General features: G+C 36.9%; 1 protein-coding gene across 2 annotated transcripts in view; it reads right to left on the bottom strand.

Annotated features, from left to right (window-relative positions):
• The window catches only part of EMCN (endomucin), a 93,560-nt gene extending 67,569 nt beyond the window's left edge, over window positions 1-25,991 (bottom strand). Inside the window, exon 1 of one of the 2 annotated variants that reach the window (XR_004350148.1) lies at window positions 25,762-25,991. Coding sequence is in view for 1 of the 2 variants with exons in the window: in XM_032633602.1 (XP_032489493.1) it covers window positions 25,762-25,831 (70 nt within the window). In the remaining variant the exon portion in view is untranslated. The remainder of the gene's footprint in view (window positions 1-25,761) is intronic. The other variant, XM_032633602.1, reaches the window with a different exon arrangement.
• Between the last annotated feature and the right edge of the window lie 1,610 nt (window positions 25,992-27,601).

The raw sequence follows: 27,601 nt of genomic DNA, 5'->3' as shown, positions 1-27,601 counted from the left end.
CTAATTAAGGTAAATTACTGAAAGTAGAAAGCGTTTGTCATCAGTAGTACCTCCAATTTTTGTTTTTGTTGACCAGTCACATCATCCATCAGGGATTATTAAATAAAACAGAGCAAAATCTCTTCACTCAGAGTTATATCTTATCTTGTTCATCAATAGGATATTAGTGTGAAACAACTTTATTAAAAAATTTTAAAGTAAGAAAGTCAACTTTTATTGTAATATCATATGACTCAGAAAATTTATGAAGGGCTTTCTAAGACATGATTTTTTTCAGTGTCCTTTATTTGTTAGCTCTGGATTTAGGGAAATGATAAAAAAAAATTTTTTTTCCTTTCTTGTTTTGGGGTAAAGCAACAGTGAAATAGTGAATATATTATTGTTCAGTCTCACTTTTACAGCAAAATCACCAATTAATTTACATTGATCACATCAAAGAACTATTTTGCCTTCTTTATTTCATTTGCATCAAATTATTTTTAGCATATATATTCAGGGTCTCCTGTGAATGCAAGAAAAGACACTAAATAAATGAAAAAAATATCTTAGCACAGAATAAAACAAGGGGCAGTGTAGTGTAGGAAGTAGGTGACCGCAGGTCTCCACAATTTACCAGCTATGTGACCTTATGCAAATTACTTAATCTCTTTAGCCTCTGTTTTTAAAATTATAGAAACATAGGGTTTCTGTGCAGAGCAAAACATTAATATATATAAAAGCTTGAGAGATGCAGCTAACATCTAGGTTACACTTGAATTTATCCTGATTAAAAAGTTGATGACGGGCTTCCCTGGTGGCGCAGTGGTTGAGAGTCCGCCTGCCGATGCAGGGGACATGGGTTTGGGCCCCAGTCCGGGAAGATCCCACATGCCGCAGAGCGGCTGGGCCCGTGAGCCATGGCCGCTGAGCCTGCGCGTCCGGAGCCTGTGCTCCGCAACGGGAGAGGCCACAACAGTGAGAGTCCCGCGTACCAAAAAAAAAAAAAAAAAAAAAAAGTCAATGACATGAGATACATTTTAGAGCTCTACCAATAGGTCAGACAAATTGATGTTTCTTGCTTATACTGTCCCTAAATACTTGATTAACTATGTACAGTGCCATGTCCAACACAGTCAGTAAGTTCAAGCTAGTAAAGTCTTTCTAAATAAAACGTAAGCTCCTCCCTAAATCATAACCTGATTCTCCCAATTACATCCTAACTTGGACAACAACTTTGCCAGATTTTATAAATTATTTTTAGTATTATCTTTTTCTGATATCCTTATACCATTTCTTTTAAGAAATTGTGATTATAATAATGGAACAGAAAGATTCCAGGATAGAATAAAGAAAACATGAAAGTCAGTTTCATGTAGTAGAAGAAAGAGGTTTTCCATGTTGCTGTTCCATAGGTCCATGGTTGCTGCCATGTGGTGGGCATAGTACTATTGGGATCTACAGAGTTTCAACCAGGGATCGCTGAATCTATATTCAAAGTAAATATTGTCTGCATATTGAAAAAAAATGATTCACACATATATGCTACCATTTTAAAATTTATATAGTTTCTATTGTGATTAATGAAATACAAATGTTTAAAAATTGCTAAATATTTAGCAGCATTCTGTCTTCTCAATTAGTGGGTGCAATTATTATCTTACTGGGTAGGGGTTCACAATTTCCATGTAAATGAGGTACTTCAAAACATTGGGGGACCACTCCTTTGTGGATCTTAGTATGTCAATAACAGTACAATTTTGTTTATTTGACTGATGACTTTATATAGCCTCACAAACTGAGCCGGAATTTGATATCTTGTCTTATCCATTCCCTGCAAATAATTAGGGTCAGTCTTTAAACACCCATGACTCATACTTTTTAATTAGAAACAAACAAGCAGCGACTTACAGAGAAGGGGATTTATAGCTCTTTGTTTCCAATATGTGCCGGCTCTAAGTGCTAGAATAAAAGCATACTTTTACTTTCTGTGAATCGGTTTCTCCACACTGGAGATGGAAAAACTGCTGTTTTGCTCAGATGGAACCACACGCCCAGTAGAAGCCTATAATGTATTTATATAAGAACAGAGAAGAAGTCATGGTATCTACTTTCTGATTTTGGAGACTAGCTTTTATATGGTATATTTTCCAAATTAAAAATATTTTGAACATACCTTTAGGATGCCATCAAAGAGTCACTTGTGATGGGTTAATTAAATCTAACACATTTAAAAATAACTCTGCGTGTTGTGGGACAGATGCAGCCTTTGGAAAAAGAAAGAGCTTACACTGAACATTGCAACAGATTTTTGTTATTTAATAGTAGGCAACAGACATGTTTACAGAATATGTTTTCAAAGCCTGGTTGGAAAGTATCTTTCTGATACATTCAGCTCTGCTGACAATGGAAGAAATCAGGAAATCCATATTTAAAGAGAAGGATGACTGTATACTTTTATTTCTCAATCAACTCAAATTTGCCTCATCATTTAAAAGTAGTGCCCTCTCGCATAATATCATTCAAATTTAACTAGAAGAAAGAACCATTCCAAAATCCCTTCCCAAATGCCAAGATGACGACTAGGATGGAAAATTTGTTCTTATCTAAGAGCAAACAGTCAGGTGTACACTTGTCAGAGTGATTTTGGAAATTCAAAAGGATGTCCAAAACTATAAGAAATGTAAGATAAAGAGCTCGAGAGAACTGAATTGTTCTGCCCAAGAAAATGGAAATGATCTGTTGTTTTTTACCCTTGAGGGTAAGAGAGCAGAAGATTTGGGGGAGGAGGAGAGAGAATAGACCAAGAAAGAAGGTAAAGCATCCAAAAGACTTTCAAGAACGGAGATACCTAAAACACATTCTTAACTTTGCACCACTCTGTTGTAAAACCTCCCTTCCTTCGGTAAAGTCACCTATTCCACATGCAGTCTGCAAATACCCAGCAAGACTTTAGTTAAGTGGATCTTTCTGGGCATGCAGGAAAGAAAGGAGAACTACATTTTGGTTGTTGCCAGTGCAAAGTTAAAGAAAATGTCACAAGAAACCAAGTGGAGTACAAAATTTGAAGGATGCAAGAAGGTGGAAAGAAAGGTGAACATGAGAACTCAATCCTCCCTCCACCACGAAAGATTTGAAGAAATGGGCCGCATTGGGCTTTTTCCCAGAGCAGCAAGTAAGTCTATAATCTGAACATGTTTTTACATTAAAGGTGGAGATATCCAGTAGCTATCTGAATTATATAAAATTATTTTTATTTTATTAAACGCTGTTTACCAGACTCAGAATCAAATTGGCTGAGTCACAGTTACGTGCTTGCTGCAGAAGATAATTGTAAATTTGCTCTATAGCAAATTATTCCAGAGTTGGCTATAAATTGTTTGCTTCACAAATATGGCAGGATGGGTAATCAAAACAAATAGACTACGGAGCTATAGGACAAGCACTTCAATGCAGCAGCGATAATTACTTAAATCTGAGATACCACCATTATTAAGTAATGAAGTGTTTTCTAAGTGTGAAGGTTACCATTAGATCGCAGTTGACATTTATCTGTAAACTGATTTTTCTGGTTTTGAAGATGAATTCATGCCAGAACAATTAAATTTACTTTCCTAACAGCGATATTAATGAGAGAAAACCAATAGATGTAATCTCGCATTATTATTGATACATACTTAGTTTCTCTTATCCAGTATGCCTGAGAAGCATGGTGCTCTGTATAACTAAACATTTTTTTAACATCTTTATTATAGTATAATTGCTTTACAATGGTGTGTTAGTTTCGGCTTTATAACAAAGTGAATCAGCTATACATATACATATATCCCCATATCTCCTCCCTCTTGCCTCTCCCTCCCTCCCACTCTCCCTACCCCACCCCTCTAGGTGGTCACAAAGCACTGAGCTGATCTCCCTGTGCTATGCGGCTGCTTCCCACTAGCTATCTATTTTACATTTGGTAGTGTATATATGTCAATGCTACTCTCTCATTTCATCCCAGCTTACCCTTCCCCCTTTCCATGGCCTCAAGTCCATTCTCTATGTCTGGGTCTTTATTCCTTTCCTGCCCCTAGGTTCATGAGGACCTTTTTTTTTTTTTTTAGATTCCATATATATGTGTTAGCATAGGGTATTTGTTTTTCTATTTCTGACTTACTTCACTCTGTAGGACAGACTCTAGGTCCATCCACCTCACTACAAATAACTCAATTCCGTCTTTTTATGGATGAGTAATATTCCATTGTATGTATGTGCCACATCTTCTTTATCCATTCATCTGTCGATGGACACTTAGGCTGCTTCCATGTCCTGGCTATTGTAAATAGTGCTTCAATGATTGTTGTGGTACATGACTCTTTTTGAATTATGGTTTTCTCAGAGTATATGCCCAGTAGTGGGATTGCTGGGTCTTATGGTAGTTCTATTTGTAGTTTTTTGTTGTTGTTGTTGTTGTTGTTTGCGGTACGCGGGCCTCTCACTGTTGTGGCCTCTCCCGTTGCGGAGCACAGGCTCCGGACGCGCAGGCTCAGCGGCCATGGCTCACGGGCCGAGCCACTCCGCGGCATGTGGGATCTTCCCAGACCGGGGCACAAACCCGTGTCCCTTGCATCGGCAGGCAGACTCTCAACCACTGCGCCACCAGGGAAGCCCCTATTTTTAGTTTTTTAAGGAACCTCCATACTGTTCTCCATAGTGGCTGTATCAATTTACATTCCTACCAACAGTGCAAGAGGGTTCCCTTTTCTCCACACACCCTCTCCAGCATTTATTGTTTGTAGATTTTTTACGATGGCCATTCTGACCGGTGTGAGGTGATAACTCATTGCAGTTTTGGTTTGCATTTCTCTACTGATTAGTGATAACTAAACATTTTTATTAGTTTAGAATCATTATGTAAAATATACCAGAATAATCAATTTTCAAGCAATTCTAATAGCATTAACATTTATCTGTGTATCTCCCATTACTAGTGCTTGACAATAGGTGTTTATTAACTGTTTATTATATGCTAAATATAAGTTTTACTGGAATAGCCAGAATCTTCAAACTATTTTAATTAATCTATCACTTTAAACTAAAAATAGAAAATACAAACTTGGGTTGAATTTATATTGAACGTATGATCTACTATTGAAACTTCATACTGAAATAAGATTTCTGAGTTTAAATTTGTTGCTGCATCATTATTCCTTTATGCTTTATTACTATTTGTAAACATTTCTCTGCTTTTTTTGTGAACTCAACAGTGTTGAATGCTGCATAAACTTGGATTTATGATTTTTTCCTGATATATGGGTCACTTTAAAATCTGGGAAGAATTTATGGGGAATTTTCTATGTTTTGGGCATTTTTCTTATTTCTAGTGAGACTTCTGTAACATTTGAAAGGATTACACTTCCTATTCTCCTGGGTGATAAAGGTTGAAGTGAAATATGTTTGTTAAAATTCAGAAGAGTCACTTACCAACTATAAAAGTGTCTTTAAAACTCTTGTGCATTTTAGCAACTTCCTAGTGAGAAAAGAAAAGCTGGCAAAAGGAAACGCCATATTTGGTTATAGCAGCCTCCTAAGGTTTAATCTCTAGTAAAGTGTGTCCAAAATTTCATTCACTCCTGTACAAGTTTTATGAGCTTATTCATATTCTCTACTCTATCTGCTATTGGTTCCTTACTCTTTTTCTTAAAATCAACTCACTTAAAAAATTAACTATAAAAATAAATACTGTAGGGGCTTCCCTGGTGGCGCAGTGGTTGAGAGTCCGCCTGACGATGCAGGGGACACGGGTTCGTGCCCCGGTCCGGGCGGATCCCACATGCCACGGAGCGGCTGGGCCCGTGAGCCATGGCCGCTGAGCCTGTCCGTCGAGAGCCTGTGCTCCGCAATGGGAGAGGCCACAACAGTGAGAGGCCCACGTACTGCAAATAAATAAATACTATGACAAAATTCATATTCTATAAAGATATCATTGACTATGATTGTTCCATGCTTGAGTCCTGCTCTCCCTATGTTGAAAAGTGAAATTAATGAGTGTTATAGCAGAGTAAGACATAACACCAAACATACACTTGTATAACTGTAAGTATCATAGAGATTTGAGTCAATGTTGTTTAATTCCATTTATGCCTAAAATTATCTCAAGTACAACCAGTTGTACCCATTACACACCCTGGAAATACTGCTTTAGGTGAGAGCCTTTTAAGGCCACTCAGTCTTTTTTTAAAATATATATATATTTATTTATTTATTTTTGGCTGTGTTGGGTCTTCGTTGCTGCGCATGGGCTTTCTCTAGTTGTGGCGAGCAGGGGCTACTCTTCATTGCAGTCTGTGGGCTTCTCATTGCAGTGGCTTCTCTTGTTGCAGTGGCTTCTCTTCTCATGGAGCTCTAGGTGCGTGGGCTTCAGTTGTTGTGGCTTGTGGGCTCAGTAGTTGTGGCTCACAGGCTCTAGGGCACAGGCTAGGTAGTTGTGGCACATGGGTTTAGTTACTCAGTGGCATGTGGGATCTTCCTGGACCAGGGCTTGAACCCGTGTCCCCTGCATTGGCCGGCAGATTCTTAACCACTACACCACCAGGGAAGTCCCCACTCAGTAAGTTTTAAAGTACCTTGTAATGTCCTAAATTTTAGCTTCTCCATATGACAGAACGTCAGCCCAAACTCCGTTTTTATCCTTCCCTTTTTATCTCATACCACTATGCGTTATTCCCATCTTTCTTTAACAATCAGGGTCAAAGCAGCCCAAAGCTTAGTATTGTTTAAGGGACTGATAATACAGGTAGAAACTAAGGGCTGAATAGGTGATCAATAATTATCTAACGTCTCAAATACCTATGTGGAGAAAATGTTATACAGTTGATCCTTGAACAACATCGGGGCTAGGGGTGCTGACCCTCTGTGCAGTCTACACATAATTTATAGTCTGCCCTCCTTCTCCACAATTCTTCCTTATCCTCTGTATTTGAGGTTTTGCATCCATGGATTCAACCAACCTCCAATTGCATAGTACTGTAGTATTTACTATTTAAAAAAATCCACCTATAAGTGGACCCACACAGTTCAAACCCATGTTGTTCAAGGATCAACTGTATAAAAAAAAGGGGCCATATGACCTACAATAATCCAGTTAGAATCTAAATCAGGTTTTTAAAGGAGAGTGTGTTGAGCTGCATTTTTAATATCTTGGATAATAGTAAGGAAATTTGCAATATAAAAATAATTATTATTCATTTACAGGACGAAGTTTAGTAGGAATAAATATAAAGTAAACAACAAAAGAGCAAATGCAAAAAATGTGCAAATTTAGTAAAACAGGGTAAAAATAAGTACATCAGAAAAAGGTGTAAAGGCAAAGGAAACTCCAAGCAAGAAATGAATAATTAATATGATACTTATCATATTATAAAATATATTTTATAAAATTATACTTGCAAATGGAACTGTGTGACGAGATCGTGCTATACAACTAAGAAGTAACTATTGCTGTTTTGCTCAGTAGTGGTTAGATTTTCATTATAACATGAATTCAATTTACATCTCTGCAGTTTAAACAAATAGGAGCAAAATTGTCAAAGAACAGAAACTTATGTGAGTAAAGAGGTAAATTGAATTCCAGGAGGAGAAGAAAAAGGAGTTGGAATGACTTACTCTTTAATCTGAGGAAATAATATCTGAAACTAATTTAATCCTCTCTAAATTTGTTTCTTTAATATTATTTGTCTCCTTAATTTCCCAATACGTGAATGAAAGTTAAAAATTTCACCCTTTTGTTTCATTAGATGAAAAAATTCGGTAATTATTTTACTAATGTGCAGAGAAAATAAATGGACAAATACAGTTCACTAACAAATTAATTCTCATGTAAGCATATCATGAAATGCAAATGGTAACTATAAACCAAATTAATTAGTAAAATATATCTGCCATGAAAATAACATGATAACTTCCATAATTAGAATGTGTAACTTTTTAATTATCTATGTTGGAAGAACAGAAAAAACTATATGCTTATAAAATTTATTACTGTTGGTAGTAGTAATATAGTATCACACAAAAGGTAATAAAGCATCATTCTAGTTCTATCTACACCAGTTCTTCAATGGTAAATTAAGGCTCTCAACTTTATGAATTTAATAGGCAAGGATGTTGCCAATATTAATCGAATATTTACTGTGGATATAGTTTAAGAGAAAAGAATTTACCTTGCAATCTAGAAAAATTCCCTTGATACAAGATGTTCGTTCTGTTCATCTGAGTGTCAAAAACTCAAATGTATTTCAAATTTTATGTGATGACACTTGCATTAGCTATCTATTGCTGCACAACAAATTATTCCTAAGCATGTGTCTTAAAACAATAATCATTTATTGTCTCTCACAGTTTCTGCAGTCAGCTCAGGGCTTGATGGGTCTGGAAAATCCATTTACAAGGTGGCTCATTCCCCTTGCTGGCAAGTTGGTGCTGGCTGTCAGTGGAAGGTCTCAGTTATTTTCCACTGGGTCTCTCTGCCTGACTGTTCTCACAACGTAACACGATGGCTGGCTTCCCTCAGAGAGAGCAATCTGAGAGACCTCGGTAGAAGCCATGTGTCTTTTACTACCTAGCTTTGGAAATCACACATCACTTCCACTGACTTCCAGGATTCACACAATTCAGTCCTAAGTAAGTGTGAGAATGGCCCACCCAAGTGCTTAAATACCAAGAGGAAAGGATCATTGGAGGCCATCTTGGAGACTGGCTACCACATTACTTACAATTTGTTAGATTACTTTCAAGTACAAAGATTATTCAATTTAAAAAAAATAAATTTTTGTATTCTGGAAGAAACTTCAAAGTTTTGTTTAAAATCTGAATCTACCCACTCAAATTTCCCATTACTCCCCAATAGATAATCTGGTTTTCTATCCCTTAAACATGGCGTTTTTATTTCCTATTCTGTAGCTTTGTTCGTGTTGTTCCTCCCTCTTCTTTATTTAATAAAACTTTTATAGAACATGGATAATTTTTTTCTTTAAAGTTCAACTGAAGCTGTAGTATCTGCATGAATCCTTATTTATTAGTTGCATCTACAGTGACTATCCTCTCCTCAGAATTTCTAAATATGCAATTCTTAAATCACACAATTGAACATTTAATGAGTCCCTTTTCATTCATCTAACACAGATGATAACTGAATGCCTACTATGTTCTAGGACTGTGCTAGGTGATGGCATAAAATTAATTATTTATTTCCCTTACGAGTCCAAATAATTCACTTATATATCTTATATTTATGATACTGATATTTAATATATGTTTTGCAAGTATATTCTTCAAGTTGTTAAATGTGTTTTTACTTTTTTTTTTAATGTCCCCAAGTATATATTTTGTGTGCAGAAAAGGTTTTGTAGAGATTAATTTAGTTTTGAAGTTAATATTCAGGGTTTTTTTTAATTCATGTAATAAAAAGTCTATTTTTCTCAAGTTTTTAAGTTCAGTTTACAAATGTTATTATTCTACTTATTAATATAGAAAGTTTAGCAATCACTTAGGGTCTCTTTAACATTTAATCCCATTTATATATTTGGTTAATTAAACTCCCTTAAGTATTTAAAACTCTATTTATAAATTGAAAATAGTTAACATATACCAGTTTGCCTGCATTTTAGGGTTTTGTAGAGATAATGTATGTAAAAGTACTTTGTAAAATCTCAATTAATATGCAAATATGGCATTATTGTTAAATTATAAAGTCAGATGTGCCACTTTGTTGAAACGATTTTATAGAAAACAAAGCACATGGCTTTGCTTATAAGTACTTTTAATAAATGTTTTAACAGTTTTTAAATATGGTAAAAAAATTTTAAAGTACTTCTCTTACCCTGAGTTAGATGGAGATAGGAGAAAGTCGAATCTGAATGAAATTAAAGTCCTAAGGAGGATTAAACACTGCTCCTTCTCATGACAGCCTATCTGAAACACCAAGAAGCATACAAAGCAAGCTTCAATCTAGACTTCAGAAGGCAGGTCTTAGCCTCACAGTAAGGACCTGGTGGAGACCAGAGATCTTGAGGTACACTAACATAAGGGTCAGGCTTCAGTCTAGTGGGGCAGATTTACAAATCAACTACTCAAATTAAATATGATGAATGCCTCTGACTACTAGATAATCCCAGGTAGAAACATCTTACAAAAGGCTACCTCAATGCAAGAGGACAAACCTGAGCAAAGGCAAGTCTTACGTGAAAGGCTTCTGACCCTAAGTAAGTAAAGGTGAATGGCAACCTGCAGTAAGAGAATAACAGAATGAGACTGGGAGGAAATCAATAATAGCTAAATTAAAACTTTAAAAAGTACACAGTATCTTCCCTATTCATAAGGGATTTGTTCCAGAGATGTGAGGGAAATGGGGAACTTGCAAATAGTGTATGATTAATGACAATAGGGATTGATTTGCTAAAACAAGATTGTTCTTGTCACAAAATGCTTCTGAAGGCTGCTCACGTTTCTCTCCATAACTTTTCGTGGTATTTCTTAAGGTTTCCTCTTTTTTCTCTTAGGATCTCTTTAATGACAGTAAAAGTTATTAAATATTATTTGAATGCACTTTTTAATTGTTATCTGTGACAAAACAAGAAGTATTCATAAAACACTTCTGCAGCATAACAAGTACAATGGTGTCTCGAGGAAAAGCACCTATGCAGCTTGAGTTACAAAGTGAACTTCCTGTTTTTTTCTGCAGAATACCATTTTTACTCGAAAGGATGATTTACAAAAGATAGTTATTTATTTATTTATTGAAATACAGTTGATTTACAATATTATATTAGTTTCAGGTGTACAGCAAAGTGATTCAGATATAAGCAGCTTTTATTTTTCCTTTCTGATTACTTTTTATCTATTTTTCTTGTTTTACTGAACTAGCTAGCATATTTAGTACAGTGTTTTATAAAAGTAGCATTGCTGGGCAAGATTGTTTCATTCTCATTCTCAAGCGAAAGCTAACATTTCTCCATTATGTATAATGATTGCTGTCGTTTTTGAAGGTACCCTATCAGATTAAGAAAATCCCCTATAGTCTTGTTTCCTAAATGTTTTTATCAAGAAGAAATGTTGAATTCTTAAAAGTGTGTTCCCTGCATGTGTTCAGATGATCCTGTATTTTTCATTTTTATTGATTTGCTTCTTTTCTCCTTTTGCTTGATTAGTATTGGCAGAGGTTTAGCAATCTTATTAATATACACATGAATTCTTTGCATTATATATTTCTTTTCTATTTCATTAACTTTGCTTTTATTATTATTTTCTCCCTTATACTTTATGTGGGTTTACTTTAGCCTTTTAAAAATTATTTTCTTTCTAATGTGTGCATTTAAGACTATAAAGTTTCTTCTAATTACTGGTTTAGCTGTATCATACATATACTCTTATAAAATATTTTATTTCCCTTCATATTCAAAATATTGTTCTAATTTCTATCATGATTCTTTTCTCTATATCCATAGGTTTTTATAAATGAATATCTTCATTTCTAAGCATACAGAAATTTCACTGTTCTAATTATAATATTGGTTTATAGCATGATTACAATAAACTCAGAGAAAATACACATCCAGATCTTTAGCTGTTTCAAAGGAAATGTTGGTGTAAGACATCTGGCACAGTATGTGAACATTAAAGTTTTAATCAGGTACCAAAATAGGTAAAATTACAAAGGGGTGGGATAAATCATTGTATGCAGAAGTTCAAATAAAATATCCGAAACCTGTCTGTGAACCCTTGAATCTCTTTACCCACTGTATAACATAAAAAGAATAAAAGTGTGGAGAGATATATACATATTATTTGAGTAGAGGTCATCTTTGCCAAATACTTCTTTTGAATCCCATTCCAACTTCCTTCACCCCTAAGGAGCCAGGCTCGTCTGTCCCCCTGCAATTCAAACCTACCTTACTATGTGGTCCCTACAGCTGAAAGGCATAGTGGCCTTGGATCTGATTTACCCCAGGAAAATCAAGAGAATGAAGGATTGCTGCCTAGCTGCTTTGGTGTAGGACCAGGAAGGTTATTACTATGTTGAGAATAAGCCTACCTGAGCAAGGAGTGTTAGAGAAAGAGATATAAGACTGTTTCCTGTGGACCAAATGAAGAGCGAGAATGAAAGAGTGGGCTGTTTTGAGTCCTGTTCCTTGGGACTGTGTGGAGAGTTGGACACTTTAGCATCAAGAAGCTCTGAGGTAACACAGGATTACCAGTGCTTTGGAAGGAGTAACCACTGAACTCCCAGACTAGGATCCATCCTAGGATCCAAGTTGCTGCATGGGGAGACAGGTCCAAAAGCACACCTTTGTGGAACCCATGAAAATGCACCATTTGGTTATTGGTTTTAACCATCTTCCAGGCTCTGGGCACTACGTATGGTGCCAGGTCAAGTAATAAGTTTCATTCAATTGTCTCATTCCTCTCTTACCCTGCTCCCAATGTGGAGTGGTCAGAAAGGGGCTGGAGAGGGAATAGGGAACCAGAAAATAGAGAGCTTGTAAAGAAGCCACTTGTAGAATTCCATCTGACACAGGTATGAGCTACAGGAGAGAATTTTCAGTTATGATTTTGTATCATATATTCTAATTTTAAATTGATAGCCTCTGCAAATTTTGTTGTCCACAGAACTGTCCATTTCTTAAGAGTAAGCAAAAAGTCATGGAGCTTCAATATTTTTATTAAGGGCAGGAAGTTTATGTTCACCAAATAAATTGTAAAGAGGTGATGGGAAAGAAAAATAAAGTAACATTTTAATTGTATGCTATGATTTGTTGTTTCTAAATTCTTTAAATTATTTTCTAAATTTTATGCTTTCTCAAGACTGTGAAACAAGAGTACTAATCAGGGCTAAGTTAATTATTTATAGCATATTGTAATAAAAACATTAATCTTTATGAAACATAAAAAAGAAAATGGTGACTGGAATGTCTTTAAAATTCTGAGATTGAGCTGGCAAGCCTAGTTAGTTGTAGAAAATTGTTCCAGAACCCTGTCCTTTCAAAAATCTATTGAACCACCACGCACACGGCGATAGCTTTGCAAATTGCACACGTAATGCTTAGATGAAATCCTACAGGTGAAGGGATTAACCCTATGCCCACATCTGCAAAGCAGCAAATGAGAGAGTCAGATTGGGTGGAAGTGCACATACTTTTGTAGGAATGAGAACATTCCCCAATTTAAAGGGGGCACTTATTACTCAGGTTTAACCGAGTGCTGCTGTGAGGAAATATGAAACCCAGAGTTGCCAAAGGAGCTGAAAATAAGATTTTCTCTTTCTTTCTCTGTCGCCGTTGTTGTTTTGTGAAACTTGCTGATTTTTAAATAGTAGCCTGTAGTCATAAAACATTGTGTGGCCAAACAACATACTTCTGGCCAGTTAGATATCAGAGGTTTCTAGTTTGTAAAACTCTGGAAGAGAGGCTGTTGACTTCTTTCTAAAACTTATCTTATCCTGGTTTATTAAGAAATAGCAGGGTAATGACCAGTTTACAGATTTGTTTGTCATTTTCTAATACTGGAGGTTTTCCTGTATATATTGCCCAGATTCATAACTTCACCGCTTCTCCATTTCTCTTCATGCTCAAATGCTAATCATTTAATCCTCCCTACCTTCTCAAATTCCTCTGGCTCTTAACAGTTCTCTGGGAACCAGAAATACTTGTGTTTGGATTATCAAACACATCCTGACCCCACTTGAAACTTTGATAGGACTACTATAGCTGTTTCCCTAATCAATCCATTATTCAAGGTGGCTAATTTTCTTGAGCAGCCTATACAGCAGAGGCTCATGGTCTTTTGGTATTAATGAAAACAGAAGGGAGATTAATAGCAGAATGGAAAGCAATCAATAAGATCTACAATGAATAGGGAGTAAAGACTCTCTCCTTATAAAGAGATGGTCAAAAAAAGCTGGAATTTAAGCCTATGTGACTAGGAAGATTTCAACGTTTCCACTAATATTTGTCTTGGCCAAATCAAGTTTCCTATTATCCTAAACTAGTATAAGTAAAAAAGAAAAGAAGAAATTAGGTTATACTGAATTAATACCAAAATTTTCCCTGAAGGCACTACACCCTAGCACTTTTCTGAAAGATAAACACCTCCAGACACCTCTGGTTATCTTGCAGGTATGGGACACTGAAAAGAGCTCAGATGACTAGTCACAAACTTGAGTCCAGTCTAGGATTTCTCAGAGGGTGTTTCAATGTACAAATATATAAAAATTATCTGCAGTAACTGCTGGAAAAATAGTTTTCTGGGTTTTACTGAAAGGGAGCGGCCTGGAGATCACTGGGAAAAAATATTTTAATAGATATTTTAACATTGAGGGCTACTGCTTTGAGTCACTAAGTGCGAGTCCTTGGGATTTTCTCCTCTGATAATGAGCACAGATAACACCAGCTTGGCCAATCCCCTGGCTAATGTCAAGGATTAAATGAGATATTTGATCAGTGAAAGTGCTTTGAAAAATTCAGCATTCAGCCAAAGCAATGGATGGAGGAATGAACTGGCAAGAGATTTAATGATAAGAAAGAAATCTACAAGGTATTGGATCTGTAAAAGTGGCTAGAGGGCAGATGGGGAAAGCTCCTCCCAAATCATTAGAGCATTTAGAATGTCTCCCCATCTATTTGTAGTGAGGTGGATGGACCTAGAGTCTGTCATACAGACTGCAGTAAGTCAGAAAGAGAAAGACAAATATCATATGCTAACACATGTATATGGAATCTAAAAAAAAAAAAAAAAAATGGCTCTGAAGAACCTAGGGGCAGGACAGTAATAAAGACCCAGAAGTAGAGAATGGACTTGAGGACACAGGAGGGGGAAGGGTAAGCTGGGACGAAGTGAGAGAGTGGCATGGACATATATACACTACCAAATGTAAAATAGATAGCTAGTGGGAAGCAGCCACATAGCACAGGGAGATCAGCTTGGTGCTTTGAGACCACCTAGAGGGGTGGGATAGGGAGGGTGGGAGGGAGACGCAAGAGGGAGGAGATAGGGGAACATATGTATATGTATAGCTCATTCACTTTGTTATACAGCAGAAAATAACACACCATTGTAAAGCAGTTATACTCCAATAAGGATGTTAAAAAGAAAAAGAATGTCTCCCCATCTCTCTATCAGCCTTCCTCCACTTTTCATTCTTGACCTTTCTCCATCCCAGCCCCTTCAGAGAGCCTGTCTCTCTATCAGCCTCCATCACTTTCTCCATCTCTTTTAACCTCATTTTTCCTCTCAATCTTTTTCTGATGTCAGAAAATTTCCTTCTCTCTCTCTCAGTCCTTTTTTCTACCCCTCCCTCAGCCAAGCCAAATACAAATAATGCCATGTAGAAAAATGGAAAAAATATCTTTCATTGGTACGTACTCTGAGAAATGTTGCTCACGGCAGAGAATTGGCTTTTTCACATGCAAAGAAGTTCCGTTCTAACAGCCCTATCTGAAAATTCCCAAAGGAGGTAAACATTAGGGAACAGAATTGAACATCTTGCTCCAGAATGAACATATTTAGGAATCACAGAATGAAAATGAAGCAAGATAACTTGAGGCGAAATGGGCGAAATGTACAGAAATTGCTCGCTCCAGGAAGATCATACAATTGTAGATCCAGGAGAAAACTTCAATATCGATTAGTCAAACCACATCATGTTATAGATGGAGAAATGAAAGTCCTGAGAGGTTAAAAAAAAATTGCTTAGCTCAGTCACACAGCAAGCTTGCGGCTGCTGGTGACGAAAGCCAAAGGGTCTTGGCTCAGAGGACGGCGCACCCCACACGGGTGCACAGCGTTGGTCTGTGACACCAGCCAGAGCTCAATGCGAAAAGAAGGGAAGAGAGCATCTTATATTCCAAATATATGGAAGGAGCTACAGCAGGTTTTCTTTTATGTAATACGATCGTAAAATGGTTCATGCGTTGTAGGACTTTTGTGTTTTTATTTGACAAAGGAAAAAGCTGTTAGTCCCATGTCAACTACCCAGATGGCATTTTGATTATTTATTGATCAGTGACAATTTTAAAACCTGGGAATAATTGAATTATTGGATACCTTTACTTCTGAACAGGATTAGATAGGATAAAGTTATTTATTCGACCTTCTGAACCAAGACTTCAGGAACAGAGAGGTGACTTCTGTAATCAGCATGTCTTGAATTTCCATAATTTTACATTTTGTTCTAGTGGGGGTAAGGATTATTCTGAGCTAAATGATTCAGGATTACCTGATGAACGTTCAGTGCCTGGAATAAAAGGATACCAATTTTTTCTTGTGAGCGAGACACAGGAATGATTCAACACTTGCCTTCAGATAATCACGCCATTCTTGTGTGATTTGGACAGTTGATGTAAACAATGTTTCTGCTATTCATACAAATATAAGACAGGTCAACCTCATAAAGCAAATCAAATAAGTTCAGCCAATGAAGAGAATGACACTCACAGCTTCTCCACAACCCAGGCCAAGGATAAAAATAAATATTGTGGGCTTCCCTGGTGGCGCAGTGGTTGAGAGTCCGCCTGCCGATGCAGGGGACACGGGTTCGTGCCCCGGTCCGTGGAAGATCCCACATGCCGCAGAGCGGCTGGGCCCGTGAGCCATGGCCGCTGAGCCTGCGTGTCTGGAGCCTGTGCTCCGCAACGGGAGAGGCCACAACAGTGAAAGGCCCGTGTACCGCAAAATAAATGAATGAATGAATGAATGAATGAATGAATGAATATTGTCCTCAAGTCACTGAAAACAAAGCCAGGAATGCCTTGGGGTATTTTCAACTCTACTGACTTTTGAAGAAATACAGTTCTCCAAATTAAAGCAAGAGCCAGTTGGTAAGCATCACCTATGTGTTCAAAGATAGGTCATGGGGAAAACAATGATCAATTATACATTGTCCTTGCTTCCAAGGGATTTATGTTTAGTTAGGTTGTAATGGACTCTAATAAGGGTTTTTTAAATGATTGACAACATTGTCATTTTTCTTCTACTTTGCAAGTCTATAGAGTTTTAAACATTAATTGATATAAAACTTGCACCCAACAAATGAGGCCTTCAGAAAATGAAAAAGAAAAAAAAAGTTTATAGATTCACATAATTTAATTATCTTAATCCCAATAATGCAATTACCATTAATAAACCTTTAAATTAGTTAATTATGTGCATTTAAAAAGGTGATTCTCACTTTTTAAAATTGGATTTGCAGGGGAGAGATAACTGGGGGATGTCTCACTGTTGGACAGAGGAGTTGTCAGAATAGCCTTGAGCTGACAAATGCAGGAGTGGCCTCTCTTCCCTAGGGAAAGTGTGTGAGAGTTCAGAATTTATGTCCTCATACTTGCTGAATGCCCTAGGAGGACGATTTCACAGTTCATACCACACATACACACACACACACACAAATCGTTCCTTTTCCCACTTCAATTAAAAATAAGTTCGGGGGGGGAAGGGGAAGCTGGGATGAAGTGAGAGAGTGGCATGGACATATATACACTACCAAACATAAAATAGATAGCTAGTGGGAAGCTGCTGCGTAACACAAGGAGATCAACTCGATGCTTTGTGAAGACCTAGGCGGGTGGGATAGGGAGGGTGGGAGGGAGGCTCAAGAGGGAGGGGATATGGGGATATATATATACATACAGCTGATTCACTTTGTTGTACAGCAGAAACTAACACAACATTGTAAAGCACTTATACTCCAATAAAGATGTGGGAAAAAAACATAAGTTCAATGTGTGATACAAATGATTTTCTGTGTTTTGTGTGTGTGTTTTTCTTAACCTGGGCATAATTTCAACACATGGCAACTTGAGTGTGTAGCAGCCATAAAAAAATATGTAAAGGTACATGGCTAAAAGCGCAATGATGGATTGGCAGTTAAAGGCCCAGACAGTAAAGAAAAATTCTCAAATTATGAAGTACATTCCTCTTCATCTATTGATTCCGTGAGTTAAATGTTAGGTTGCATATTAATAACTGAATTTTAATAGTGATTTATGACTTACAGAGCATCTAAAATAGGTTTTCCAATGATCATTTAACACCAATATTGTGTCAACAATTATCATTTTTCTCATTTTTAGATAAAGAAACTGAGGGTAACAAGCATTTATTGTCTTGGCCGGCTTCAGCATACTAAGAAGCTGGATCCAAAGTTGGTTGGTTCTCACATTAAGAACAAAGTTCCTTCCACTAACCTATCCCACCTCTAAGAGTAAGCAATGCTCAATACTTTAAGATAAGAAATAATATTTGAGGTTGTTGACTATTCTCAGACTAAAATGTTAGAATTTTCATTAAACACAAGTACAATTTTGCTTATTAATTTGAGTGATTAGTTTATACGGTGAGTTAAATAACTTACAAACCTAAAATCATCTTAGATAATATACCAGTCTGTATATGTCAAATTGTGCCTGTATATATTATGATTAAGAACATAACTGGCAATCGTATTTCATTCCTACTTCAATTCTATTGTGAAAAATTATGTGCTGGTTTTTCTCTTTGTGAGAATGAACATTGTAATTATTTAAATATTTGCTGATTCTAGATTGGAATCAATTTGGCAGTAAAGTAGTTTGTCTAAGGAATGGGATATTACAATCTGTAGGATTCTGAGTTCCCAGACTCAGCAAAACATAATAGAGTCATTATATGCTGGACACTGTTCTCAGTGTTTTTGTGTATTACCTCACACGATCCTCCCAATACCCCTATGAGGTAAGACTGTACTCATCCCTATTTTATAGCTGAGAAAGCTGAAGGTTAAGTAACTTGCCCGAGTTCACACAGATAGTAAGTGGCAGAGCTGGAATTTGAACCCAGACAGTCTGGCTCCAGAAGAATTATAGATGTGACACTAAGTAATTATTTCACTAATAGTTATTTCCTCTTTGCTTCTTTCCTTCTCTTCTAAGTCCCATATTAGCTACACTGACATCTGTATCAGAGCCAAGAACATTATTTTTTTCCAACCAACATAACAGTGAGTAGGTAGGGAAATGACTACAACTCCTTTAACCCATCCCCTAATAATTAATTGAATCCAGGATATTAAGTGGCTAATTAGCACTAAGGAGAAAGTCACTCATAGCACTGTGGTCTTAGTTTGCCATTTAGAGGTGCTGAAGGGGCTATGAGAGGCAGCAGTGCTTCCAGACGACTCAAGTGGAACGTCTCTACCCTTATTCTTTTGATCAGAAAAACTCAACTTATTGCAGTTGTACTGCACTGGAAGATAGCAAGCTAGAAGGGAAGATTTTGAAGAATAATATTCTCTGATTTGATTTTAAGCACTGTCACTCTAGGATAACTTTACACTATCTCCAAGCCTTGGTGTCCTAATCAGTAAAATGGGAATGACAAAGCTGGCCTTGAAATGTTGTGATGGAAGTAATGTGTGTAAAGTGCCAGGTACAACACATGGTAGATGTCAGTAGATGTTGTAACAATACATATCTTGGTTAACTTGGACCAGACCTAGTTGTGATCTCCATTTTTCTTTTCTTTTCTTTTTTTTTTTTTTTTTGGCCACACCCTGCAGCTTACAGGATCTTAGTTCCCCAGCTGGGGATGGAACACACACTCCCTGCAGTGGAAGTGTGGAGTCTTAACCACTGGACCACCAGGGAAGTCTCCATTCTCTGTTTTTTGACACAACTAATTTAGGTTTAGGCCAGAATATGACTGATTAAACAGAATAAAAATCAGTTTACATTTCAGATGAGCAGCACACTAAGAATGAAATCAATGGCATTGACATTTTTGACTGCCAGCCTCACAACATAGTTCCTTATTGACTCTATACAGACAAATGATTGCCTTAGGAAAGGACCTGCTTAGAATATTGTTTAACTTATTCAACAAAAGCTTTATCGAATTTTTTCTTGAAATGAAGAGGAAGAGAGGTAGTGAATATCAATTAGAATATCAGAGAAACTCTGGTATAATGTATATATTATCATCCAAACCAAAATGTTCCCATCAGAAAATAATCAATCCTGAATTTCTCCAAAAAGCAGAGCCTGAGACAAGGGTTTGTATGCAGTTTGTAAAGGAAAGTGATCTCAAGAAAAGGAGTAGACAACTAAAATAGTGAAAATGGAGCAGCAATAGAAGAGGAAAGCATTTATTCACTGGCCCCATTCTTCTTTTGGGCAAAGCCTGTCTCATAGAGTGCTAAGGCTCCTGCACTTCTAGCTCAGATACACAACAGTGCCAGGTGGGTTTCTGTAGGTGAAGCATGCCTTAGTATGAGAACAGGAGACAGGAAAGCAAGAGATACTCATTCACGTGAGACAAGATACTGTCAAGCTACACCTGAGAGGTTGCCATAGCAATGGTTAGATTAAAGGCATCCAGAGAGGATGTAGGTGGCTGCTTCTATTTAGAGACTAGTTATGATTATCTCCACTGATATGTCATTCTACAAGACACAAAACCTCTATTCAAGTTTAGAAAGCTATTTTTTTTATGGTTGCCGAAATTTGGGAATCATATAGTGGCCCTTCTAGATGTGATTGACACCACTAATGTTTCCCATGCTACTATTGATATTGTGTGCAACAGCAGAAAAGGAAAAACGATCTTACTTGTTAACTAAAAGAGCTTCTTTTAACACTCAACAGGCATTATTATCCTAACCTGACAGAGCTATAACGACCCACAGGAATTCAGTAACAGGAATGGAGACATTTACTACACAGGAATTGAATGGAATGTCGTTTAGAGTAAATTCCTGCTTTGACATTCAAGGTTTAGAAAAACACATCTCAAATTGTTCTCAGAGGTAAAGAGGATGTTGGAAAGTGATGACTAAGAAAAAAAGAATATAAGGAACTTGGACTAGATAATTATTCACAAGTTATAATATTTACCTGGAGCTTGAAATATAATGTCATCAATGAAAAGGAAAGGATGAGCAACTATCCAGTAAATTAGAAGCTTTTTGAAACGTTCAGACGTTCATCTTTTTTTCTCAATATCTGAATAATTACAATCAGCAAGATAAAATTGCCAATTTGCCAGTGACAACTGTTACGAATCTCTTAAAAATAAGAATTCTAGAATGATCACTTCTACTTTTAAAGATCATTGAAGAAAAAAGGAGTAGTAAGGAAAGTATGCTAAATAAAAGGCTTGGAAACTTTTCCCATTGAATTTGTTTCTACACTGATTCACTCTTTCTATAGTAGATCACCCACTTCAGGTAAGATCTATTGATAGTGACTAAGCTAAGAGGAAGTAACAAGTAAGATAATCTGCTCTGAAGCAGTACATATGTTACTTAAAATAACACATGAATTAATGATGTACGATATTTATTTAATTTTTTTCCAACTTCTCTTATGTGAACTTTGCTTTTAGAAAAAAAGCCATTTTGTATTTTTGAGAAATTGGTTGGTAATAAGGTTTCTCCTTGAATATTTATAACCATAGAAGATATTACATAAAGTATTTGATACCCAAAAAAGGAGAAGTAGAATCAATTGTATTTAGATATTCTTCCTCCCAATGATTATAGTCAGAGTAGTTTATTCGTCCAGGTTTGCTGTAAATTACTGTCACCTGGTACTAGGTTGTCCACCTACCCCTAACATCTCTTCTGCTGGAGTTTGGGAATTGACTTACTTTGATAAGAAGCCCCTTTCCATATATTTGGCTCGCGCTTTCATAGACAGGAATCAAAATACTCCACTTGTTTTCATGTTATGTTCTGTGATTCATACCTGTCCACAACTCTTTCACAAGGATAAGGTAGTAAACAAAAAGTGATTATCAGAGGAAGAAATTAAAAATGGATAGGCAACTATATCATTCATTTATGCATTCATTCAGCTTATTATATCCTTATTATGTGCTTAGAACTGTTACTATACAGACTATAATAAATATGACCCTTACTTTCATGGTGCTTATAGTCTGGTACAGGAGATAAGATATGCACACAAATAACTAAGATAAAGTTGGAAAATAAGTGCCATAAGAGAGTTACAAATATGGGCGTCCAGCAGAGAAATAAATTGCTTTGCTATGTTATTAATCTTCCAGTGAGTAGGACAGGACTAAAATCTCTTGGCAGACAAGTGTAAAGAACGCTCATCCCCCACCATCACCTCCAGAGGCATTCCATCTACCAACCAGACAATTTTAACCTACCATTGGACATCTCTATTTGAATATCTTATTAAGACTTCGAACTCACCACGTCCAAAATCAAGTTCATCACTTTCTCCCAAAACCATCTCCTCCTATCTTTCCATACGTCTGGTCCCAGTCCATTTCCCTACTTCTATTATTCAAATAACACTCTACATCTCAGTCGCTGTCTCTCTCATAGCCAGTCAATAATATGGCGTCACAAACTTTCTATTTCTTTAAAGCTCTTCCCTAGACCCTTCTTTTCATTTTATGGACAGACTTTCAGACTTGGAATAACATCTGAACCATTTTCTTTAGCTTTTCTCTCTCCTGACTGCAATAGTCTAATTATACCCTGTTGACAGATGAATCTTCTCAGTTTATGGTCCCAATCAGATAATTCCCATGCTCAAACACATTTAGAGAATCCAATATAATTAACTACCTGAGTCAATATTACTCATCCTGGTATTCAACATATCCTGAGCTATATTTCCAACCCTTAACCTCTGTCCAATCTGTGACCTCCTTACATTTCTAGACTGGAAGATACTGAAGTTTTAAAGTTCCTATTCAAGAAATTCCATCCATCCAACCTGTTTCTCAAGTTTCAAAGTTTATCATAATTTCCACTTTTATATGAAGGCTTTTCTGATGTTCCTACACCCAAAACTAAGCTAGTTGTGAATTCTCCACAGCATTCTTTATTTACCACTTAAGACTTACGATGGAATCAAACTTGTAATTATTTGGCGCTCCTCTCTCCCCACCACTTCTAGGACAAGGGCTGAGTCACAGTGATCGCTATAAACCTACAGCGTCTAGCACAGTGTTTGTCTTAGAGGATGTTCAATCCATTTTTTTTTTTCCATGACACCGAACGTTCAATCCCTAACAAATGAATTTCAACAAGCAATTAAATTCTTCTTCAGACACCAATAAAGTGACGTGTGTTCCTGCTTGCAGATGGCTAAAACATTTTAATCTTTCCTAAATTAATGTAAAGTTCAAAAAGCAAATGGCACTTGAAAAGTAAATTGCTTCCAGGGCCTCCTTTTTCTTGGAATCCTTCTTCGTTTAACTTTTCTCAGTCCTGACAGTCTAAAGCTCATCGGTCTAGACTTAAAAGCCAAAGGAGCTTAAAAGCCACGCAGGGGTCTGTTCAGTTTTAAATACAATTTAGAAAACCTTGGGAAAGAATGACAGTTCCTTTTCAAGAACCTCCCATACATATTTCAATAGAACAGCTTTCCAAATTGGAAACTGTAAAATATTGTACCGCTCACCAAGTAATAAAGTCACTCACTGCCACGCAGAAAGATTTCCTTGGTTTTCACGAAGAGCACAAAAAACTATATTGTATTTATTTAAATCTGAAACTGACAAAAAAGACAGACAGAAAAAGAAAAGTCAGTTTCTCTAAAAGATCATTATTTAGGAATAAATTACTATGCAAAAAAGCATGGATCTTCTTGACAACTTGTGAATTTAAGGCAGATGAAATGCCTCCTTCTGTACTCCTATAATCAACTCTGCTGATGAGATATGATAAGCATTCTAAGCTTGGGGAACATATAAAGCTTTGAAATCAATGTGTTTCCGGTACAGGGGGTTAGGAAAAGAACTTAATAAATCAGCTTAGGAAATGCTTCATTTCCTGAACCGTATCTGGGAAGGAAAACATAAAACAGGCAGAACCAGGTGCAAAAAAAATCATACACGTGGATGGGAAAATCTCTTCCAGTTCCTTGTAGGCCTCACTCCGATGGTCAATTTATGCTCCTGAGCCAGCACTTCTTTTTCTAGGATAAATGGGGTAGATTTTACAGACACTTGCCTTAAATTAACAAAGGCTCCCTGGCAGAGGTTGAAAGCGATAGTCATTATGTAACCGCTGTCTCTGCTCAAATAAGAAATTATCTTACTATTGACATATATACACTAATATGTATAAAATGGGTAACTAATAAGGACCTGCTGTATAAAAAAATAAATTAAAAAGAAAAGAAATTATCTTACTTTGGTTAATAGTTCATTAGAAAGAAGACACTATTATTAGAGAGGTTGGGCTCATTACCAATGAGCTAAAGAACGCTGGTTTTATTCCTACAATGATCATAATAGAAAAATCTGCCAGGTCATCTCTGGGTTATCCTTCACCTTTCCAGCTTCCTTACAGTCAGGTTTTGTAGGCTGCTTCTATTGATTCTATTCCACTTTGCTTTCTGAAGTACAAGTAATCCATTCGTATCTATCTCTCCCATGCAAACTGAAGAGTTACTTATAAGCTAGTGCATTGATTTCTGTGTCATCTCATAAATATTCTTTATTTTTAAAAAATCAGGACTTTGTAACTCATCTAAGTTAAATTTTCTGGTCTTATACCCACTTCAGCTTAACCCTGGAAAGTCCCAGATGGATTGTAATCAATCGTATGTGATTTTGCAGTGTTTGGGCATTTGTACTAAATTTATATACGTATTTTGAGAAATTAATGATAAATATTGTTCAAGAAGGAGTGTGCTTATTTTTTCCTACCTAATCACTGCAAATGGAATTTTGTAAGCAGTGAAGTTTGAAAAGAGCACATGCACAATAAAATTAGAATTGAGTTTTTTCCAGGGCTCCTCAGAGCCAGAATCAATGTGTCCCAACTGTGTTCTTTTATGATAGTTTGTACTTTAGTTTTCGCACCTATTAAATCTGTCTTACGTTAGATTTACATGCTTATTTCTCCCGATAGTGCATTTGCCACTGTGGGCAAGGACAATGTCTTAACTCATTTTTGTATTCCTTGCACTGCTGAATACATGGTGAGAGCCTAATAAATATTGATTAAATCTAATTGCTTACAGTAAATCCCTCCGGAAGGGTTAAAAGTCAAATGTAATAATTTCTTGCAACTGGTCATTAATATAGTCAGGGCTTATGTAGGTGCATATATATCCTTTATCTAAGTTTTAGAACCTTCAGTCAATGGGTAGGGTTTTTATGTCTATAAATTCCCTGAAACGTTATGCAAAATATTGTACGTATGTGTGTAGATCTGTGTTAATTTCTAGAGCAAGCATCCATAAACTTTAATCAAGTGACTCTCCTCCATTCTCACCCTCACCCCTCAAGATATTAAGATTCACTTGCCCAGGCAGTTTTATCCAACCTCTCAATTTATCAGAGCCAAAAGATAGTTGGGACAAATATAGGCCAGCGTCTGCAGAGCACTGTTTCTGATTACAGCCTTTCACCAGTACACGACAATCTTGTTATTTCTAGACTTACGTCTGAAAAGAGCACATTTTTGAGAAATAGTCCATTTTTAGCCAGCATTTGATCCCCAGATTGTTACTCTCTGAAAAGGCTATTGTATATTCCCGGTACCTTTACGATGCCATGGAACACACTTCAAGGCCGCTGCAGCAGCAAACACTTTCCTTCATGAAAACAAACATCCTCTCTGCGGAGCCTTCTCCACGCAGCCCCCCGTCCACGCACACACACTCAACTCAGCAAATGCACTACTGCGTCTACCTCTCAGGGGAGGCTTCCTGAAGGTAAACTGAGGCTCAGAGCCGCCCACTAGTGATTTCTGATCCACACCGTCAGAACAATAAGAGAAAAGGGTACCTGCGTCATCCAAACCGCTACAAAGACTGGACAGAAGAAGACAAAGTATGGTCCCTTGAAGCAGTTTCATGGTGCCTGTGGATCGTCACAGTGGCTCTTCCCTCCAGAGTCAGGCAGGGACGACTCCCTCCCAGCCTGGCAGGGCCTTCTTAGCAAATGGAAAAGGTGTGCTGGATTTGAACAGCCACTGCCCATGCCTACTTATTTCGGGGGCTCTGATAAAGAACAGGAGGAAATGCACACACTCCCTTTGGGAGTTCAGCAGAGAGGAGATTTATTGTTTCAGTCCCTTACAGGAACTTTTTTTTTTTCTCTTCCTTTGGCAGCCACTTGTGTTTTTGTTACTACATTATTTTGTTCTTCTTCAACAAAAAGGTCAGGACGGGTTTTGAACAGAAAGAGATCTTTCTTCAGAATGGATCTTACAGGCTTTCTAACTTTTGTTTTGAAAGTATGTTTTGGAGTGTTTATAAAGGGGCCTTATTAAACAACGACTTGGTTTGGATAAAGAGGCTTTAATTGCCTGAGGGTTAAATTTGAGAGCAGAATCCACAAAGAATCAACTTTTCTTCTCTCTTTCCAACTTGAAAGCCAGATTAGTAAAGACCACCTTCTGGAGATAAGTGCAAAACTTTATTAAGTAGATCATGCTCTGACTTGAGTAAGTGAAAAGACTTCTTATCTGATGGCCAGGGAGGTTTTTCAGGATATTTCTAATAGAATTAAGTAAAGACCCGTGAGTGCTCACGGCTCACTCCTGGTCTTATTGTTGGAATTCGATGAAGGAAAAGAAAAAAACACTTATAATACCCTGTGGATACTCTTCTCTAGGAAATGTGATGGGAATGGCACTGGGATGGAATGCCCTTGTAACAAGTCAATGAAATAGGGAGAGATGGAGTCTTTGGACCAGAATGCCAATCAGGCAAGATACACTGTGTATTAAGGATCTCTTTGATGTTAATAGCAATTGATTAAAACATGGTGCTAATGCAGCCTCAGCCCTGACTAAAATCCCTGTGTGTGTGCGCCAAGTAATTCTACACTTCTCCCCAGCCACGGGCTACACGTCTAAACTCAGCCAATCGTCCTTTATATACCTTTAGGCATGAAGCCCCTGGACAAAAGAGTGTCAGTGGGTCAATACTAATTCATCTTTTCCGCCAAGAAAACTATTCCAAAAGTATACCTTTATCTGTTTATAAGGAGGACATACATTTCACTGCTGCACGGTGCAGGGAAGGACTTATTCCGAGAGTGGATAGAGCAAGTTGATTGATCAAAACACCCCAAAAACTAGGTTGTTTTATCCTAAGTTATACCAAGTCTCAGAAGAGCCTCTAAGTGTCTATTTTGTGTATAAAACCTAATTTTACCCTCTCTTCTAAGTAATTTTCTAAAACAGACTGCCTTTGGAGCTGTTACTTTATTTGTCATATCCTGGAGAGTATAAAGATAGCAATGTATGTGAATAGATGTCACATGTACTTTCCAGAAATAAATTGGGGTGTGGCCATGAACTCACAGTGGAGCCACTCACATTACCTCACTTCCTGCTCCTTGCTCTGCTTTAACTAGGGAGTTTTCAGCACACATGGTCAGTCCTGATGTTGGTCACAATCATTGTTGCAGGAATTCAATAGCATTTTGATTTCTTTGATTCTGATGCCTGACTGCTAGGCATTTCCGTGAAAAACATTAGATGCCTATTCCAAGAATGCTTGATAATAGAATATTATGTCTATTTAAAAGATAAGACCTGTAGATGAAGAAAATAAAAACAAAATCTGAGAAATGCATTTTTAAATGGTTAGGCAAAAGAAAAAAAGGAAAAATAGGA

This window comes from Phocoena sinus, chromosome 5 (assembly GCF_008692025.1).
Source record: "Phocoena sinus isolate mPhoSin1 chromosome 5, mPhoSin1.pri, whole genome shotgun sequence".
Lineage (NCBI taxonomy): Eukaryota > Metazoa > Chordata > Mammalia > Artiodactyla > Phocoenidae > Phocoena > Phocoena sinus.
The sequence above is the reverse complement of the archived record's forward strand: the minus strand, read 5'-3'. Positions and strand labels throughout refer to the sequence as shown.